Raw genomic sequence first — 21,200 nt, 5'->3', positions numbered from 1 at the left:
AAGTAAAATCACAGTATGTATGCTATTTCAATCATAGGGAAAAAAAGAAACTGCCTCTACAACATAATTTTTGATACTGTATACCACTGCACAACTGTATCTCAATTTAATGAATCCCCTGTAGGTGGACATTTATTTCTATTATTTTTAAATAATGTTTTTTAGATTTGTCAGTGAAGAATGTTAAATGACCAGTTTGCCCTTTCATAATTCCTTTTCTAGAGGTAATTTTCTGGCAAATTCAGGTGTTAAAAAAATGAAGGACTTTAAAGTCAGACAGAGCCTAAATTTGAATCCTGCCCTTCCCCATACCAATTGTATGACCTCAAATAGGAATAATTGATACAAAGCGCCTGCACAGAGTATACTTTTTTTTTTTTGAGATGGAGTTTTGCTCTTTCACCCAGGCCGCAATGCAATGGCGCGATCTCGGCTTACTACAGCCTCTGCCTCCCAGGTTCAAGCGATTCCCCTGCCTCAGCCTCCCAAGTAGCTGAGATTACAGGCTGCTGCCACCACGCTCAGCTAATTTTTGTATTTTTACTAGAGACAAGGTTTCACCATGTTGGCCAGGCTGGTCTCAAACTCCTTACCTCAGGTGATCTGCCCACCTTGGCCTCCCAAAGTGTTGGGATTACAGGTGTGAGCCACCACACCCAGCCAGAGCATACTTTTTTTTCCCCCTTTTGAGTGCTTTGCCCAAGTATAATGCTGGCCTTGAGGAACTTTTTAAAGACATTTTAATATTCTCATTCCCTGGATAAAACAGTGACAACTGATTTTTAGTAATCAACTGTTGGCTACCACTACTCATTTTCTAACTGTCAGTTTTAATGTGTTTGTTTTTATTTTTCTCCTAGAGATAAGATTTCAGTTTCCACAGCTGACTGGAGTGCTTACCCTTGCTTTTTTTATTCATAATTGTATCATCACACTCTTGAAGAACAACAAGAAACAAGAAAACAATGTGAGTAATTATCTTTGGAATTGACTTTTGTATCTCCTGAGAATAAACTTTTTAAGTCAGTATTTGAGCCACTTTATATTTGGGGTACAATTAGGCAATTTTGTCACAAGATCTTAATTTTTAAACTTAAACCATAGAGCAGTGGTCAGCAAATTTTTCTATAAAGGTTCAGATGATAAATATTTCAGGCCTTGTAGGCCATATGGTTTTTGTTCCAGCTACCCAACTCTGCTGTTATGTTATGAAAGCAGCCATAGATAATACATAAACAAATGGGTGATGGCATTGTTTCAATGAAACTGTTCACAAAAATAGACATCAGACAAGATTTGGCCCGTGAGTCATAGTTCGCCGGTGCCTGCCATAGAGTAACCACTGAAAAAATAGAGGTATAGCTAATAAGCCATTAATGGTGGTAAAATCTTTTAAAGATACCCTAGCTATGGTGACTCAGGCCTATAATACCAGCACTTTGGGAGTCTGAGGCAGGAAGATCACTTGAGCCCAGGAATTTGAGACCAGCCTGGGCAACATGGTTAGACCCTGTCTCTACAGAAAAAATTAGCCCAGTTTGGTAGCACATGCCTATAGTCCCAGCTACTTGGGAGGCTGAGGCAGCAGGATTGCTTAAGCCCAGGAAGCCAAGTCTGTGGTGAACTGTGTTCATGCCACAGCACTCTAGTCTGGTCAACAGAGTGAAACCTCATCTTAAAAAAAAAAAAAAATGCAGCTGGGCACAGTGGCTCACGCCTGTAATCCCAGCACTTCAGGAGGCCAAGGCAGGTGGATCCCGAGGTCAAGAGTTCAAGACCAGCCTGGCCAAGACGGTGAAACCCCATCTCTACTAAAAATACAAAAATTAGTCGGGCGTGGTGGTAGACGCCTATAATCCCAGCAACTCAGGAAGCTGGGACAGAGAATTGCTTGAACCTGGGAGATGGAGGTTGCAGTGAGCCAAGATCGCCACTGCACTTCAGCCTAGGCAACAGATCCAGACTCCATCTCAAAAAAACAAACAAAATATACCTGATCCAAAAGAAGCCATGGAAAAGGAACCAAAGAATAGATGTGACAAATAGAAAACAAATAGCAACATAGTAAGTTTAAACCCGTTGTGTTGATAATTACATTTAAAGACACTGCAATTAAAAGATTAAAAGAGGTTGGGTACAGCGGCTCACACCTGTAATCCCACCACTTTGAGAGGCTGAGGCAGGCGGATAACTTAAGGCCCGGTGTTTGAGACCAGCCTGGCCAACATGGTGAAACCCTGTCTCTACTAAAAATACAAAAATTAGCCAGGCATGGTGGTGTGCACCTGTCATCCCAGCTACTCAGGAGGCTGAGGCGGGAAATCGCTTGAACCCAAGGGGTAGAAGTTGCAGTGAGCGGAGATCATGCCACTGCACTCCAGCCTGGGCAACAGAGCGAGACTCTATCTCAAATAAATAACTTAATTAATTAAAAGAGATTTTCAGACTTGTTAAAACACAAAGCCTAACTATATGTTGTCTACAAGGAATTTATATTAAACATAAAGATATGCCATGCAAATATTAAACATAAGAAAGCTGGAGTGGCCAAATTAATATCAGACAAAATAGACTTTAGAACTGGGAGTATTGCCAGAGATAAAGAGGAACCTTACATAATGATCTGTAGGGATCAATTCATCAAGAAGACATAATAATCCTAAATGTATATGCACCCAGTGACAGAGCTTCAAAATAAATGAGTTAACAGTTGCCAAACTGAAAAGAGAAGTAGACAAATCCACAATTGTAATTGGACATTTTATCACCCTCCTTCAAGTAACTGATAGAACAAATAGATGAAAATAAGTAAGGATAGATGAAGCATGAAAAACACTGTCAACCTACTTAATCTAATATGTATTTACAAAAAGTCTTCTCTCAACTGCGGAATGCACATTCTTCTTAAATACATAAGAACATTTTCCAAGATAGACTATATGCTGGGTCATAAAACAATTCTCAATATGTGTGAAAGGATTTAAGTCATACAGAGTATGTTCTCTAACCATAATGAAGATACAAATCAATAACAGAAAGAAATTTGGGAAATTCACAAATTGTGGAAATTGAACAGCATGCTCTTAAATAACCAATGGGTCAAAGAAGAAATCACAAGAAAAATCAGAAATACTTTGAGTTTACTTAAAGCGTGCTTATAGGGAAATGTATAGCTGTAAACACCTACACTAAAAATGAAGATCTCAAAAACCTAACTTTCTACCTTAGACAATAGAAAAAGTAAAGCAAACTAAACCCAAGGCAAACAGAAGTTAACCAGTTACTTGTTGGCTTGTCTGCAGATTTTGTGGTCAATTTAACAGCTTCTGACCTTGTAAACAAAAGTCATAATGAAGTTCTGATAGAGGTCTATACAGTTGTTACTGAAATGCAGGAGAAGGAAGGATTTGCTGTGCCTGGAGATTCTGAGAAGGCTTTGAGTAAGGGGTAATGTTTGGCAGTCATTAAGAAGGCAAAAACCTTTCTAAGTAGAGGAAGTAAGCTCTCTAAAGCAAAAATATAAATTTAGCTTTTCCATCTTCATCTTTACTGACCATACATGTAGCATGTTACCTGTAAATGGAGTTGGACTTGAGTCAATCTGGATTTTTCATACTTCCTATTTGGTGAACTTACCTCAAATTTCATTTTTGTCATATGTAAAATGATAGCTACCTATCAGGGTTGTGATGTTAACATGATCTAACATAAAACAGAGGCTGGAAATTTTTAGTATTTTTACCCCTCTTACCCTTTCTTTCCTGATATTTACAGTCTGTTCTTGTAAGCCAAGTTAGCCCAAGTGCCCTAGAAACTCATGTTGTTAAGTAGAATTCTCATATATTGGATGATCCTATCCATAAGGCTGTGTTTCTCAAACTTTACCACCAAAGTCTCCCTAATAACAGAACAACCTCGTGTACCTAGAAATCTGGGGAAGACAAACACAATCTTACTGAAGTGTCATGTTTTATCTTAAACATTTACACATATTTTTATCATGCTCATTATTTGTTTGTCTTACTAGAAAACAGTCTCAGGCTGGGCACGGTGACTCATGCCTGTAATCCCAGCACCTTGGGAGGCCAAGGCAGGCGGATCACAAGGTCAGGAGATTGAGACCATCCTGGCTAACACAGTGAAACCCCATCTCTACTAAAAATACAAAAAATTAGCCGGGTGTGGTGGCACGTGCCTGTAGTACCCACTGCTCGGGAGGCTGAGGCAGGAGAATCGCTTGAACCCGGGAGGTGGAGGTTGTGGTGAGCCGAGATCGCGTCACTGCACTCCAGCCTGGGCGACAGAGTGAGACTCCACCTCAAAAAAGAAAAGGGAAAGAGGAGGGGCTCAAAATGAGTTAAATTACAGGCAGTTCTCATGTTGCATGGTTCTTACATGCACCAGTTTCATTAATCTGGTTTAGTTAAAATACATCAGTTCCTCCTAACAACATTTGTTCAAACGTCAGTTACCACAGAATTTTATTTTTTTTTCAGCCTTTTCTTGCTTTTTATTTACAGTTTGTGTTCAATGCAAATCAATTCCATAACATAAGAAGTTACTATGAATCAAAGCATAAATACACAAACACAATATACAGTCCAAAATAGATGTACAGCATTCTGGAATAAAGCAAAAGAGTATTCATTCACACACACAGTAGCTTCAGATGTGTTTAATCTGTTTGTTCCCATGTAATTTTCTAAAGATGAAAAAAAATGACTTTGGTCATCGAGACCACTGTGGCCATATTAGATTCCTGGAACATCTAAGCATCAGGGTGTGACCATGCGAACAAAAGACTTCGGCAAGTGTCTATTTTTAAAAAGGTTTCTGTGTGTCGAGGCAGTTGTGAAAGATTTACTGCAGAATCAAGCCCACTTTTAGGCTTAGGACCAGGTTCTAACTATCTAAAAATATTGACTGATAACAAAAAGTGTTCCAAATGTGGCTATTCTGATCCAAAATTGTTTTTTAAAGAAAAAAAAAAAAGTATATACAGAAAGAGTATAAAAGTTTTTGTGAATTTAATGCAAATTAGCTTCCAGTCTTCACTTCCCAAATACTTGATTTATAGTTTTGATTCCTTTACATCTTTGCCTTTTTAATTTCAAGATTTGCAGTTTTGCCTTCAAAACAGATCTTTTTTTTTAATTGTAAAAAGTATTCAACAAATACAGAAATAAGCATTTTGACGGCTGGGCACGGAGGCTCAAGCCTATAATCCCAGCACTTTGAGAGGCCGAGGCAGGCGGATCACCTGAGGTCAGGAGTTCGAAACCAGCCTGGGCAACATGGTGAAACCCTGTCTCTAGTAAAATTACAAAAATTAGCCAGGCATGGTGGCAGGTGCCTGTAATCCCAGCTACTTGGGAGGCTGAGGCAGGAGAAACGCTTGAGCCCGGAAGGCAGAGGGTTGCACTGAGCTGAGATTGCGCCACTGCACTCCAGCCTGGGTGACAAAGTGGGACTCCATCTAAAAAATAATAATAAAAAAAAAAGTATTTTGAAATTAGTCACGGTCAATGCAGTTCTACTCTTTGGAATCTGTTTAGCTAAATGAATGTAGCACTCTTGTTGAATGGAAATAGGTGATAGGAAATGCCTACCATTTGACTATATGGATAATCAAGAGTTGCTCAGAATGCTTGGACCTGGGGGTAGATTCTCATTCATCATTGCCCTGGCACATGTCAATTACTACGTAAAAGGTCAAATGCAATGTCAAATCCAAAGCCTCAAGAGGAAAGTAAGTTCAGTTCCCAAGAGAACAGCGATAGCTCAACAATGTAAAACTTCATCTAGAGTATATCGGCATTAAATTAGTGCTGTCGAAACAATACATTGAGGAATTACAGTAACACCTGGAAATTCCTTCTAATGTACATATAAATAGAATCATGGAAGCTTTTTATATTACCTGTTTTATGGCCTTATAGAATTAATGAACCAAATGAAAACTGAATCTCCATTCCACAATCACATCCTTTATTACTATTCTTATTTTCTTTTTTTTTTTTTTTTTTTGAGACGGAGTCTCACTGTGCTCCCAGGCTGGAGTGCAGTGGCGTGATCTCGGCTCACTGCAAGCTCCGCCTCCCGGGTTCACGCCATTCTCCCGCCTCAGCCTCCCAAGTAGCTGAGACTACAGGCGCCCGCCACCACGCCCGGCTAGTTTTTTGTATTTTTAGTAGAGACGGGGTTTCACCATGTTATCCAGGATGGTCTCGATCTCCTGACCTCGTGATCCACCCGCCTCGGCCTCCCAAAGTGCTGGGATTACAGGCTTGAGCCACCGCGCCCGGCCACTATTCTTATTTTCAAGGTAGTATTTCTTAGGCCACATTCAAGGAAATCATGTCTTAGCTATTTTGGATGTTGCCTTTCCTTCATCTTATACATGAAACACCAGCAGATTTAATATTGTCATCCATCATCTAGTTCTTCAAACTAGATGTTCTTCAAACTGATCAAATTGGGATCCTCACATGTTCTTCAAACCGATCAAATTTGGGATTCTCAACATTTTATATCAATAAAAGGTGTGGAATTAGTAGATTCGAAGAAGACCTGTTTTTCCTTGCCAAATCGGACTTCCAAACGCCATTTGGATTGGGTTTAGAAGATGGGGAAGTTTAGAAGATGTTTCTTGACCTGAGTCTCTTAACAGTAGAGATGTAGAAGAGAGAGTGAGACCACGAAGAGACTGGCTGTTGACTGCAGGGCACCACCAACCGCCTTGGTGGTGGCATTAGCTGGATTTGGGGCAGTCGAAGTATTCTGGGAGGAGCTACTTGAAACTGTTACAACAGTTGTTTCATTGGAATAAATCTGCGTGGGTAGGAGCAGTGCCAGCAGCAGCAGCCCCAGCCGAGCCTGGCTACCATTGCTCTGCCCGTGTCCCCTCCATCGGTGCGCTGCGCGTCTCGCTGGATGCTGGGTGCTTGAAGAACCGCTGGCTCCGGTCGGGCACAGGCAAGGTCAGAATTTTAACTATTAGTACTTGTAAAGTAGTAGCTGCTGGCCCTCACTTCACAAAGCACTGCATAAATAAAAAGTGCATGTGATAATTAGTAACCAATCACATAACTTCTTTCAAAGTCTGTCAATGACTGGTCACTGTGTATGGTTTTCACTGTACAGTCTGCAAAGCAGATAGTTGTGTTAACTCCTTGTCTCCCAGTGATAAACTGATATATTTTACAAAAAATGGATACTTGAACAAGGAATTGTCAAACAAAGTGAAAGTGTTACAATGAAACAAAACAATAATGCAAGAAGTGAAATTTGAATTCAACTCTATATAAAGAGTTATAAAAGAAATAGCCAACTGTGGAAATGTTGACACTGCTGCTATACAAGATACTCCAGATATGCAGCCAGAGAAACTTAAGGAAGGTGAGCTTATCAACATGCATTTGGAAAGTGGTTATGATTACAAGAATGAACATATCCCAGAGGAAGTGCAGTTGTCAGAAAACTTCACATTAATTGAATTCTCAGAGATGTCTCACAACATTGAAAGCACAAAAGATGAAATGTTAGAAGCTGGTGCACAGTTGGGATAAAGGAGTATGACGGTTCACCAAGGCATGGAAAAGATGCCTGCTACATTTTGTTAAGTTATACAATGAGAAGAAGGAGGCAAACGTAGTTCAGACTACTCTTGGTATGTTTTTACAAAACAAAATATTTTAAGCTCAATATTTCTGACATTGCAATGTACTTTTAGAAATGTTTTACTTTTCCTTACACATTTATAACAGAATATTTAATGTTTTGACAATTGTTAAAGATCATAGAACAATTGCATGTTTTTCCCATTGATTATTGTGATCACTTTGCAGTTTCAGGTTGCATAGTAATTTTTATAATCTCATACCACCCTGCAAAGTGAGGACTGTCTGTGCTTAACTTTTCACTCGCCAGAATTCTCAAGTTGAATTGCTTTTCTGGAAAGTCACACCAGTTTATCTGGAGGTGTATATGCCCCACTGTGAGAAGCTCAGGGCTGGATTGAGATGGGCGTTCTTGGTTCATGGTCTCCCAAGGACTGAGGACATGTCTTTGCCTTTCTTAGTAGAACACTCAGTGGGCCTTGAAATCCGTATTTCATATGTAAATACCATAAAATGAATTCTTTCCACTTAGTATTAGGATGAGGACTTTGTAGAACTATTATGTTAGGTTCAGCTAATACAATTTGATTCACCTTTTGTCACTTGTGGAAACTATTTTTAAAACAAAGGCTTAAAAGCAAAGGTTTAAATGGCTGGGCGTGGTGACTCACGCCTGTAATTCCAGCACTTTGGGAGGCTGAGGCAGTTGGATCAGCTGAGGTCAGGAGTTCGAGACCAGCCTGGCCAACATGGCAAAACCCCGTCTCTACTAAAAATACAAAAATTAGCCAAGCATGGTAGTGGGCCTCTGCAATTCCAGCTACTTGGGAGGCTGAGACAGGAGAATCACTTGAACCCGGCAGGCAGAGGTTGCAGTGAGCTCAGATCATGCCACTGCCCTCCAGCCTGGGCAACAGAGCGAGACGCCATCTCAAAAAAAAAAAAAAAAAAAAACACACACACACAAAGGTTTAAATGGTTGTTTTGTTTTGTTTTTTTTAAACTGTCTTAATTGAAATTGGGTTATGAAGTGATGGTCTACCTTTCAAAAAACTAGTTGTACTTTATGTTAACTTCTTAAAATATTAATAATTGCTAAGGATAAAGCTAACATTTATGAAGCACTATGTGCCAGCAACATTCTAAACACTTTGACTATATGTAAATATATATACTGTCTTTTTGATTATACTGAAATTGGCTTATATGTTAGCAAAAATCTAGCTAAATGGGTACTATATTCTGAGAAAAACTTTGTCATTTGATTTATTTAATGATTATACCTTTCAGCAGGTTTCAGTAAGTAATTTGATTTTTTTTTTTTTTTTTTTTTTTTTTTTTTTGAGATGGAATCTCGCTCTGTGGCCCAGGCTGGAGTGCAGTGGCCGGATCTCAGCTCACTGCAAGCTCCACCTTTCAGGTTCACGCCATTCTCCTGCCTCAGCCTCCCGAGTAGCTGGGACTACAGGCGCCCGCCACCTCGCCCTGCTAGTTTTTTTTTTTGTATTTTTTAGTAGAGACGGGGTATCACCATGTTAGCCAGGATGGTTTCGATCTCCTGACCTTGTGATCCACCCGTCTCAGCCTCCCAAAGTGCTGGGATTACAGGCTTGAGCCACCGCGCCCAGCCTCAGTAAGTAATTTGAAAGAAGTCCTGTTAATATCATGGCATAATATTTTCTTGAGATTAAAGTCAAAAAATGTAAAGCTTGCCAGGGACTCTGAATTCATAATGTGGATACTGGATCATTCCAAGCTCAGTAAACAAAAGTTTGAAAATAGAAAAGAAGACAAAAGAATAGAAAAGTCCTCGTCTTCTATATAAATTATAACTGGACTTGGAACTAAAGATATTTGCAAAGAAAGAAACAAACTCCCAAATAGGTGTAGTGATCAAATTTTCTAGGTTTTCCAAGTTCAACTTCATTTCATACAGTTTTTTTTTCCATCAAATGTAATTTGTTATATGTGTAAATGGGATATCATTTCTATTCCTTTTTTTTTTTTTTTTTTTTGAGACGGAGTTTCGTTCTTGTTGCCCAGGCTGGAGTGCAGTGGCACAATCTTGGCTCACTGCAACCTCTGCCTCCCCGGTTCAAGCAATTCTCTTGCCTCAGCCTCCCAAGTAGCTGGGATAACAGGCATGCACCACTACGTCTGGCTAATTTTGTATTTTTAGTAGAAATGGGGTTTTTCCATGTTGGTCAGGCTGGTCTTGAATTCCTGACCTCAGGTGATCCACCCGCCTCGGCCTCCCAAAGTGCTGGGATTACAGGCGTGAGCCACCCCACCCGGCCATCGTTCCTATTCTTTTGTCATATCTTGCCAAAAAAGGGGGATTAGGGAGCTGAAGACCATCCAACTAGTTTATCACCAGAATATGTAGTTCCTATAACCCTCCTGGTTGTGTGGATTGACCTCTTGATATTTTCTCATTGTATTTGAATCAGAACCTCTAAGTGTTTCTTTTGTTTAGTTTTGTTTTGTCTGTGTTTAGTTGTATTACCCTGCTTTGTTCTTTAAAACAATTTGAAATGCCTTATATCATGATTTGTTATTTACTTTTTCCTTCTTCATATGCATCTGTGGTTTACTTGGCTATATACCAGGAGAAGTTATGTAAATGTTTGGGGTCAGTCTGTGTGGTCAGTTTCTGTCATTTTTGTTAGTAAATGCTCCACTGGATAGTATTTTCACTATGAACGGTATGTGAAACAAATAATAAACCATGTCTGACAAATAGAATGTGCTCCCAAACCCACTTCTGGGCCTGTTGTAGATCCAGTTTTCATTCTGACTTGGCATTCTACCTGTCGTTAGTTTTCTACCGTCAACCCTGCCAGCCATTTATTATTCACAAGGCAGAATCGGTTACCTTATTAATGTATAGGCTTCTTGACATAATTACCAGTTTATATTGTCACTTGTGTCTCTTTTTAAATATATTTTTTACTTTGAGCCTCATTTTCTAAAGAATAGCTTTTTTTCTATGCTGTTCCATTAAATGGGCTTTCAAGAGGCTGTATCTTTAGGCCGAACTATATCTTTAGTAATGGCTTGTGTTTGAGCCAGAGAATAGCAAAGCCCACATATGTGTATACTGTTCCTAAGTGGCATATTTCCCAGCGTCATGCTAAACCTCAGCTGCTTTTATAATAAAAGCATCATTTCTGTTCATCGGAGTATTCAGATGAAAACACGTATGTAGCTCCTGAGCTACTTTTACTGAAGGTATGTTGGAGTACTATGAAATAGAACTTTCCTGATTTTAGTGTCTCAAAATGGAAGCATCCCTGTATGTGTTCTGTTGTATAGTTATTACTCATAACTTGTTACCTCTCTTTTTTTATTATTATTGTTTATTAACTGTGACACAACTGCATTGGAGACTGGTCAGCTCTCCATCATAGTAGCTGAGGACCTGCAGTTTGGAACTAAAAGGATCTTGATTTGAATATTGGTTTCACCAGATACCCACTTTGCAGCCACAAACGAGTTTTGTAACCTTGCTGCACTTAGTTTACATCTGTAAAATGAAGAAAATGACAGTATCTACATTATAAGGTTGCAATGAGGATTAAATGAGATGACACTTGTAATGTGCTTAGCAATAGAGCCTGGCACCTACAAGCAGTTAATAAAACCAATGTGGCTATTATTCTTTATCTACATTTACCACATTCCTCCTATGTACTAGGTGTGGTCCTGGGTATTGGGGATACAAAGAAGAAAAAGACATGGTCCCTGTCCTCAGAATCCCAGAGTCTTGTGGTACAGACACATTTAGAGAAAAATTAAAATACCAACATGATACAAGAACTATTAACCTTGGCTATTTTAGGGATGTCAAGGGACGTATTTTATCTCCACTTGAAATTCTTTATATCATGCACATGGATTACTTTTATAATAAAAATTAATGACTGTCACAATACTGTCATTGCTGTATTTGAGATATGTATATAGTGCCGTGAGAACAGAGAAGCAGAGGGGAAAAGTCTTATTGGAAGCTCTGCACCATAGCCTTTGCATCTTAATCAGATTTCCCCTGAAGTGTGTTATGGTACACTTCTTTGCAAGAAGTCAGACCAAAATAACGCGGTGATCAGGTAGTAGATAAGCTGAAAACTGTCTATGGAATGGTGGCTGTCCTACTTTACAGAGAGCTGTCTCAAGCCCAGCTGCTTTGCCTCCCAAGATTTTTTTACAAGGCTACCTCTGTTCTTGAGTAGCATTGAGTAGGTTGAGTGTAGAATGACTTTCAAACATCATAATGGGAAACTACTACTCTGACAAAAAAGTAGATTTGACCTGGTTCATTGCTGTTCATCCCACACAAGATCATGAGGCAACCCTAGGGGTGACTGAAGTCTGGCCTCCCGTCAGACCTAGAGCTTCATGAACTCAAGAGGAATGATTTTGAAAACCCCCCAGGAGGTTTGGTCATCCTCTTCCTCATTCCTAAGCAATTAGAAGCATTTTGAGAGGACTGGAACCAATCTGCATAAGCCTTTAGCTCCATGAGCTTATCCACCATCTAATTTAGGGTTTAAAACCCTTGATTTACTTTCAAGCTGATTGTCAATTTAGACCTGACCTTAAGATTTCTCATAACTTGTTACTTGCTTTTTAACTGAATTTGTCAACAGTCAAGTTTATAAAACTCTACTATGTTAGCTAGCCCATTTAAGGAAGAAAGTAATCCAAAAAATCAGAAATGTTCCCTAATACCAAATGTCCCAGTTTTTTTTTATTGTGCTATCAAATGTTTTTAAGTTTATTTTTTTCCAATTTGTTTCCTTAGCTTTCAAAGTAATTTTTGTTTAAAATGAAAAATGAATAGGCTTGTTACCATAATTTAATTGTGCTGAATTCTTTGGCCATAACTTTAGTGGCGATGAAGACCAGATATTTGAGCTGGAGAATCTGTTCTGTTTGGATCTGACAGCTGGCTACATTAAATGTCTTGGAGATTTTTACTTTGCATGGAGATGGGGGGTTGGGAGGGTGGGAACCGCAGTAGAAGAAAGCGGTCCACTTTATTTAATGTTCTGCATTTGTTTTTTTTTTTTTTTTTTTTTTTTTTTTTTTTTTGAGACGGAGTCTTGCTCTGTAGCCCGGGCTGGAGTGCAGTGGCCGGATCTCAGCTCACTGCAAGCTCCGCCTCCCGGGTTTAGGCCACTCTCCTGCCTCAGCCTCCCGAGTAGCTGGGACTACAGGCGCCCACCACCTCGCCCGGCTAGTTTTTTGTATTTTTAGTAGAGACGGGGTTTCACCGGGTTAGCCAGGATGGTCTCGATCTCCTGACCTCGTGATCCGCCCGTCTCGGCCTCCCAAAGTGCTGGGATTACAGGCTTGAGCCACCGCGCCCGGCCAATGTTCTGCATTTGTTTGCTGATTCCAGTAACATTGTGCAGCTGTTTGAACAGCTGCCTTTTGATTTCCTTTTGTTTACTGTTTAGATTTATTAAGCTTGCCTTTAATACTGCTTATTGTCTCTTCTTTAGCTTTCTTTTTTTATTAAATATATTTTAGTATGTTCTACTCTGCTGTGGTCTAGGCATATTTTAATAAGTTAATTTACCAAAGGAAGAAGTTCTAAAATGTTGCAGACCATACTGAAGTGGCTTATGCTTACTTTCTTATTGTCCCTTAGCTTTATTATTGTAGTTATAGTATTTTGTAATTTGGCAACTAAATTATCTTTTGAAATTAAGTCAGAATTTCAGCCATGTTAAACCACTGTTTGTGTTAACTTCTAAGTCTGCCAACAGGTAGCTTAGTCTACATACTTCAGACTACCTTTTTTAAAAAAATTGGCAGACTAATTGTAAAGTATGTGGATTTTGTTTTAACTACTTTCTGTGAACAAATTGAATATCTAGAAATATATACACACGTACAAGGTAAAAAGACAAATTTTGTATTTATTTGTTAGTCTTCTTAGCCTATTCAGGTAGACTTACTGCAAGGTTCTTCAGTATTATGGGACTTTTTTTCTGTATTTACAGGTGAGGGACCTGTGCATTGCTTATATGCTAGTGACGTTAACTTATCTCTATATTGGAGTCCTGGTTTTTGCTTCATTTCCTTCACCACCATTATCCAAAGATTGTATTGAGCAGGTAAGGCACGGTGTAGCCTCTCTGTGTGATTGTGTACACTTTCATGTATTTATAGTAGGCAGGGTGATACAGTGGCAAGATATAACATCAGATAGACCTGGGTTTTAATGCCATCTCTGCTATCTACTCCAAGTATGGGAATTTAGGCACCTTCCCTTTTCTTTCTGAGCTTTATTTTTCTTTTCCATTAAATAGTACAATAAGTACCCCATTTGATTTTTAGATGGACTCTGAGATAATGTACTACGTGCCAGGCACCTTGTGGTACTCAAATAAATGTCTATTATGTACATATATTTCTCTTTTTGTGGGGAACTGTTATGAATAGTTCTCATGTAGTTATAAAACCTCACAGAAAATACATTGAATGAACTCCCTATTTTTTAAAGCCCACATCAGGAATGCCCTGGATAGAGTCTTAGTTTATCAGACCCTAATGATTAATCAGACTCTCATTCTTATACTGAGCGACAGGCAGCAAAACAAAAAAAGAGTATTTGACTGTTAAAAAAAGAGAGAGAGATGTTCTATGAGTTACCAGAGGGTTTAAAAAAAAAAAAAGAGAGATAGAGTAAAAGAAAAAGATATTTTAATAAAAGATTGCCGTAACTAATATTTTCTTTGATTTAACCCATCAAAAACTTAGCAGTCGTATAGTCTTTAGTTATAAGTGACTGAAGAGTTTCTCACAAAAAACAACATTTCGCAAGTGACTTTCTGGTCAGAAGAAATTCCTCTTATAGAGTGCAATGGAATATACATGTGATTTATTACAGCTGAATTATAATGGTTATTTCAGCAGAATAATGTTAATAGTGTTCTCATCTTTATAAGAAAAATAAGTTTGAATTACTGCTATTATGGCAGCTTGGACATGTTCTTATTTTCTTGATTTCCTTGACTCCAGAAGTTCTTTGGCAGCCAAATGTTTGCTGGAAATTTCCCTGATATGAACAAACTCATACAAAGCCTACTCCCTTGGGAATAGGAATATTTGTAATATTTGTATTTGAAAGAAAAGATAAAAATTCTGCGTAATTAACTTTTTTTAAGATACCAAACCAAAATGGAGAAAAGGGTCATGAAAGAAAGAAGAGATAAATCCTTTTCAATTTAGTGATAAACAATGATGCAGTAGGTGATAGACATACTCTCACCTTATTCTGTCATCTTTACATCAAAAGTGCTTACAGTGCTTCAGAGGAGGAAAGCAAGAGAGCCAGAGAGGGTAAAATAACACTGCATTAAATTAGCTCTTTAAATCTTTAAAGCAGACTGGTATTTTCCTTTAACCACATAGAGCAGTGCTTTCTGGATCTATCTGTGGTGAAGGACAAAATTGTCTTTGCTGTTGCTTTAATGTTACATAAATTGCATGCTGATACTTTTGTAAAATAGAATAAAATTGTGGCAATGTCATATTTCTGTAAAAGTTTCTAAACACTCAATTTCTATACTTACCTCCTTGAAAAAATACTTAACAAGTAGTTGTGGATGGGCACTAGTCCACAAGTCACAATTGGAGTAGCACCTGTGTTCAAAATAAGCAGAAGACATTCCATTTTATGAATGTGTGTACTGAATTTGATTTTTAACATGACCTCATTATCTTTCTTGGATTAGAATTTTTTAGACAACTTCCCTAGCAGTGACACCCTGTCCTTCATTGCAAGGATATTCCTGCTGTTCCAGATGATGACTGTATACCCACTCTTAGGCTACCTGGCTCGTGTCCAGCTTTTGGGCCATATCTTCGGTGACATTTATCCTAGGTAAGGGCTCTTCTCTTGACCAGCAAGATGTGCCAAGCAACAAATGACTGTGCAAGCAGGTCAGTTTAAAGTGTGACTGATCCTTTTGCTATAAAAATGCCTAATGAAAGTGGTGACTAAAGATAGATCATTGGTGTCCTCTTCCCTGAAGAGCTTTAAAAATAGAAGCCACTCCCTTGTCTAAAATGATTTAAAGTTCGTTCCTTCCAGTATAGTTAATTAGCTCTGATACCACTTATATTTATCTTATTATTTAATTGCTATTGATTTACATGTTGTCAAGAAGTTTATAATGTATAGTACCTATGTTGGCAATGTGTAGCTAATGAGAAGCAACACTTTTATTTTAATTATTGGTCATTGAAGCTATCAGGACCAAGGGAAAAATTCCCCTTTGCCCTCTGAAGGTTTGTTGAAAATGACTGACAAAAGGCAGATTCATAGGCAAAAAGGGCCAGGCTCAGTGGCTCATGCCTGTAATCCTAGCACTTTTAGAGGCCAAGGTGGGTGGATCACTTGAGCCCAGGAGTTCAAGACCAACCTGGGCAACATAGTGAAACTCCATCTCTACAACATTTTTAAAAATTAGCTGAGCATGGTGGGCATGCTTGTAGTCCCAGTTACTCAGGAGGCTGAGGTAGGAGGAGGAGGATCGTTTGAGCCCGGGAGATAGGGGCTGCAGTGAGCTGAGATCACGCCACTGCTCTGGGTGATACAATGAGACCCTGCCTCCAAAAGAAAAAAAAAAGCGGAGAAAAGGCATATAAATGTATTTGAATGTGGTTTTATGTTACATGGGAGCCTTTAGAAAGAAGACCCAAAGATACAGGGGAAATTGTCCATTTTTATGATTACGTTTATGTGAACAGCCATGTCTAATGCTAATAGACTGAGTGGGGAAACCCAGCAAGGCCCCTCTGTCTAGATTCTTAGCCTCTCTGAGCATATGTTTTTTTATTTGAGTCTGGGGCAGGACCCCCTCTGTTATGGGAGTCTTATGACCTGCAGTCAAACAAGACAGGCCAGATCATTTCTTTATGGCTAGTTTTTACACAGAAATAGAGGGAAATTCGAGTGATATTTTTAGGTTTTATGGCCAGCTTGAGGGAAAATGTTTTCGTTTCCACATTGGGGAAGAAGAGGGATTCTAGTTTCTAAGCTAGCTTCGGGAGAATGGGACTGAGATTCAGAAGGTCAGAGAAAAACTTTTGTTTCTAAGGTATGGTTTTCTGAGCCCAACAATCCTTACTTTTATATTCATTAACATTTATGCAGTTTTACATAAATGATCAATTGTTAAGAATTGAAGGTCAGATATATAATTAATTTTTATTTGATATATAACAAGTTTAAATTACTGCTATATTGTTAACCTCTTATTGGGGATGAAGGAGTTGCGAGTTCTTTTGAAAATCTGTTCAAAGCTGGTTACCCTCATCCAAGAGAAATTTCTATATGTCATTTCAGAGTTTCCCAGCAGTCTTCTTGTGAACTCTTGGCTAACTCCTACTCTTACATTAAGTCTTATTATAGGTTCATCCTAGTAAAAAGAACCTAATCCACTTTTATTAGGAATAAGTTCTTTTAAAGAAATAAAAATTTTAAATAAAATTTGAAAAAAAAATTGCATTTACAGTAACCAACTAAACAAGTGGTCTTAATCAGTTCTTGTTTAAAATGAACTAATGTAGTCTGCTTCTTCAGTAAATAATTTTCGCCATAAATATGTTGGTTTCAAAACAAAGCAAAAGTCAAGAGTTACCAGGTTCAAGCACTGATAAGTATAGCAGCAGCTATAGTTCTAATATTATTATCCAGAAGATTGGAGCTTAGTAAGTGTAAGCCTCTGATTGTGTTTCTACTCTACTGTATTTATATTCATCGAAGAAAATAAATACAGTGAAGTCATAGATGAAAAAATGCTAAGCAAATACATTATTCCTGTTTTCTGCCATTATTTTGCAGAATTGTGGCTGTCTTTATAAGAATGTTTTTTCTTCTTGGAAAAAGTCAGAGATTTCCCTTTTGTTTTCACATTACAGTTCTTCCCCTGCCACCAAGAACACACTGTCATTTTCATTTATCCAACAGTTATAAGTACTCTATAGAGTGTGCATACTTTGGAGCATAATTTTTGGTCTCAGGACCCTTTATGCTCTTAAAAATGTATGGACGACTCCAGGAGCTTTAGTTTATGCAGGTATAGGTATCAGCATTTAAATATTAAAAAATAGAATTTAGGTTTGTTTTGTTTTGTTTTTTGTTTTTTTAAGATGGAGTTTCACTCTTGTTGCCCAGACTAGAGTACAGTGGTGCATCTCGGCTGACTGCAACCCCTGCCTCCTGGGTTCAAGCAATTCTCGTGCCTCAGCCTCCCAAGTATCTGAGATTACAGGCACCCACCACCATGCCTGGCTAATTTTTTGTATTTTTAGTAAAGATGGCGTTTCGCCATGTTGGGCAGGCTGATCTTGAACTCCTGACCTCAGGTGATCTGCCCGCCTCGGCCTCCCAAATTGCTAGTATTACAGGCATGAGCCACCATACCCAGCAAAGTATTTTTAATTTCTTTAAAATCAATAATAAAACCATTACTTGTTAAGTAACATTTTTGTAAAAAACCACTTTTGAGGCTTGGATACCCCAGTCTCCATGATGTGATTATTATGTATTACATGCCTGTATGAAAACATCTCATGTACCCCATAAATATAAACACCTACTATGTACCCACCATCATTAAAATTAAAAAAAAATAAAAATAACTGCTTTCAAAAAATTTTTAATTTGGCCATGCGTGGTGGCTCACACCTGTAATCCAAGCACTTTGGGAGGCTGAGGCAGGTGGATCATGAGGTCAGGAGATGGAGACCATCCTGGCCACCATGGTGAAACCCCATCTTTACTGAAAATACAAAAATTAGCCTGGCGTGGTGGCAGGCACCTATAATCCCAGGTACTTGGGAGGCTGAGGCAGGAGAATTGCTTGAACCCGGGAGGCGGAGGTTGCAGTGAGCCAAGATGGCACCACTGCACTCCAGCCGGGGTGACATAGCAAGACTCCATCTCAAAAAAAAAAAAAAAAAAAAAAACTTTAATTTACATTTGCAAAACTCTAATTTCTGCTTTACTAGTAGACAATTGGATTCTCCTCTCTACTTCTGCATTCCATGTTATAATATGCTGTTTTCATTTAGATTTGTGAAGAAAATCCAGCCTCACATAGATAGTTGGAAAAAGAAAGAGTACTTTTAATAGCCTTTTCATACACTTCTGGATATTCTTCTTTGATACTGTGCCAAAACCTGACAAGTGGTAGCTTCTTATGAGTTGCAATGTGGAATCTGAAACTTGTTGACATTAAAACCAACTGGTCTATCGTGCACTTTGGATCTTTTACGCATGCATGATTTTGTAACATCTGTTTGATCATTTGGAAAATATTGGTTCACTGAGTTCTGTGGATCTTCCAAATGTTGACACACTTCATTTTACAATATCAAAACCCAATTTCATTAATACTATCACTAATTTCATCATAAGAGCCTTTAAACACTGTCAAGCTCAGGGTAGCAAATACAAGTTTTCCAAAATTCTAGTTTTTATTTGAAAACTTTAATTTTATCTTTGGCAACAAATACTGCGAGTTGTTTTCCTTGCAGTGACAAGCTTATATCATTCATTTTCTGGAAAATACCTGTCCAACACCTGAGTTTGAATGACCATAGTTTGACTGCAATTCAAGTATAAAAAGCATTTGGTAGGCAAAACAGCTAGGTCCTCCTGAGGTCAGCCACACAAGTACTTTTCCTCAGGACTTCCAGTGTACTGTACTGCAGTACACAGTAGATGTGCTTTATTATGACCTTCCTATTTGATCACATAGAATATTTAAAAGAGTGTGTATTCAAACATGAGATTTAGCAAAATTAATGTTCTACTCCTTTATCGAGGACCTTGTTTATTCTTTGGAGAGTGTTTGGCAGTAAAGAATACAGTATGGAAAACATGGGTGTTAGCTGGGCATGGTGACACATGCCTGTGGTCCCAGGTATTCAGGAAGATGGTTTGAGTCCAGAAGTTCAAGGCTTCAGTGAGCCATGATTGCCCCACTGCACTGCAGGCTGGATGACAGAGCAAGACCCCGTCTCTTAAAAAAATAATAATAATTAATAAAATTTTAGAAAAGGAATACAGATGAGTACAACTGCCTCCCTCTATGTATACAAAGTTGTTTCCTTTTATAATACAGAAATAACAAAGGCCCAGCCAATACCTCAAAGCTCTGAAGCAATTTTAAGGTTAGAGTTTCTGGGTAAACAATAAGATCTGTAAGCCTAATATCTTTCTAATTCATCAGGGTATATGACTAACCACTTATTTATATAAATAATTTTCTTTGTTTTTAATTCTCTCTGTAATCTTTATCTGGGATTAATTAACCTCTGATAACTTGGGCCCAAAGGGTTGCTTTGATGTGTACATTTGGCTTTTGAGAATCATTTTCAGGGGAAATGGAGTTATTTCTTCAGCATCAAATTTTCATCTACATTATTTTTGTTTGTGTCCAAAATTGATTCCTAAACCTTGAATTGTTAATATCTAGTTAAAGTATTTAGTAAATATTCTGTTGATGGTAGTGAGTAACTTTAAGTTCTTTCTTTATGCTTTAAGTATGAGGTATGACCACTTTCTTTAAGTGGTTAAATCTGGAAAATAAAAACCTGCCCATTTTGTCTTTCCCTTTAATATAATGCTTTTAATATAAAAGTAATTTGAACACTTTATGAAAAGTTTGTTAAATATAGAAAAGAGGGAATGTTATCCAAAACCCCAAATTGTAAAAAAATCACTACTGCCTTCTCAGTGTATATCCTTCTGATCTTTTTTTCAAACGTTTTTGGTGTTTTCTTGTGTAGTGAAAACCTCGCTGACTTTTTTTCTGAATTGCCTAGATAGTATTTTACCTGACAAGGTAATAATGATAAGTTATTTTAAATAATTTTCAACATATTCTGTCAAGTAAATTGTTGCCTTGCTGTGTCCAGGATTCTTCTGTTTTTTCATAAATATCTTGATATTCATAGCATTTTCATTGTTTGGATTATTTTCTTAAGATATTCCAAATGGAATCATAGATCAAAGAATGTGAATTCTGATACACATTACCAGTGTGCTTCTACAAAATTTAACCAGTGTAATTCCACAAAAGAGCTAATTTCACTTTCTCATTACCAAAATTGAGGACTACTGTTGCCTTCTATTTTTGCTGTGATTTTATCGAGCTTAAGACATATTTATTTTAATGATGTTAAGAATGAACTGTATTCTCATATTAGTCGTTATAATTTGCCTATTTTTGTATTTTTTCTTTCCTCCAAACTTTCTTCTCAACTTCTAGCATTTTCCACGTGCTGATTCTTAATCTAATTATTGTGGGAGCTGGAGTGATCATGGCCTGTTTCTACCCAAACATAGGAGGGATCATAAGGTACTGCCTTGTAAAGGAATGGTGCCCTTACATATATTGGTCTTTAGTTTTAGGCTTTTCCTGTTGTTGTCGTTGTTTTAATTTAATTGTGTGAAATTCCTGTGAGTATTTAAAACTAGTAATATTCAAATACAGCCCCTTGGTATCAGTTAAGATGCTCATTATCTTCCATTTCTGTTTGTTCTAGTGAGGA

General features: G+C 38.0%; 1 protein-coding gene and 1 long non-coding RNA gene across 7 annotated transcripts in view; one reads left to right on the top strand and one right to left on the bottom strand.

Annotated features, from left to right (window-relative positions):
* SLC38A9 (solute carrier family 38 member 9) overlaps positions 1-21,200 on the top strand; it is an 87,861-nt gene that overhangs the window by 64,517 nt on the left and 2,144 nt on the right. For 3 of the 5 annotated variants that reach the window (XM_078004081.1, XM_015140034.3, NM_001266237.1), the window contains 4 exon segments: positions 861-967; positions 13,631-13,744; positions 15,368-15,516; positions 20,918-21,007. In XM_078004081.1, the coding sequence (XP_077860207.1) occupies positions 861-967; positions 13,631-13,744; positions 15,368-15,516; positions 20,918-21,007 (460 nt within the window). 5 annotated transcript variants of the gene reach the window in all.
* LOC106998772 (uncharacterized) overlaps positions 5,998-21,200 on the bottom strand; it is a 33,417-nt gene continuing 18,214 nt past the window's right edge. For both annotated transcript variants that reach the window (XR_013418338.1, XR_001445311.3), the window contains 2 exons: positions 15,206-15,275; positions 5,998-7,042 (listed from right to left, as the gene is read on the bottom strand). This is a non-coding gene — a long non-coding RNA (uncharacterized LOC106998772). The remainder of the gene's footprint in view (positions 7,043-15,205; positions 15,276-21,200) is intronic.

Source organism: Macaca mulatta, chromosome 6 (genome assembly GCF_049350105.2).
Source record: "Macaca mulatta isolate MMU2019108-1 chromosome 6, T2T-MMU8v2.0, whole genome shotgun sequence".
NCBI lineage: Eukaryota > Metazoa > Chordata > Mammalia > Primates > Cercopithecidae > Macaca > Macaca mulatta.
This window is presented reverse-complemented; position numbering and strand designations above follow the sequence as displayed.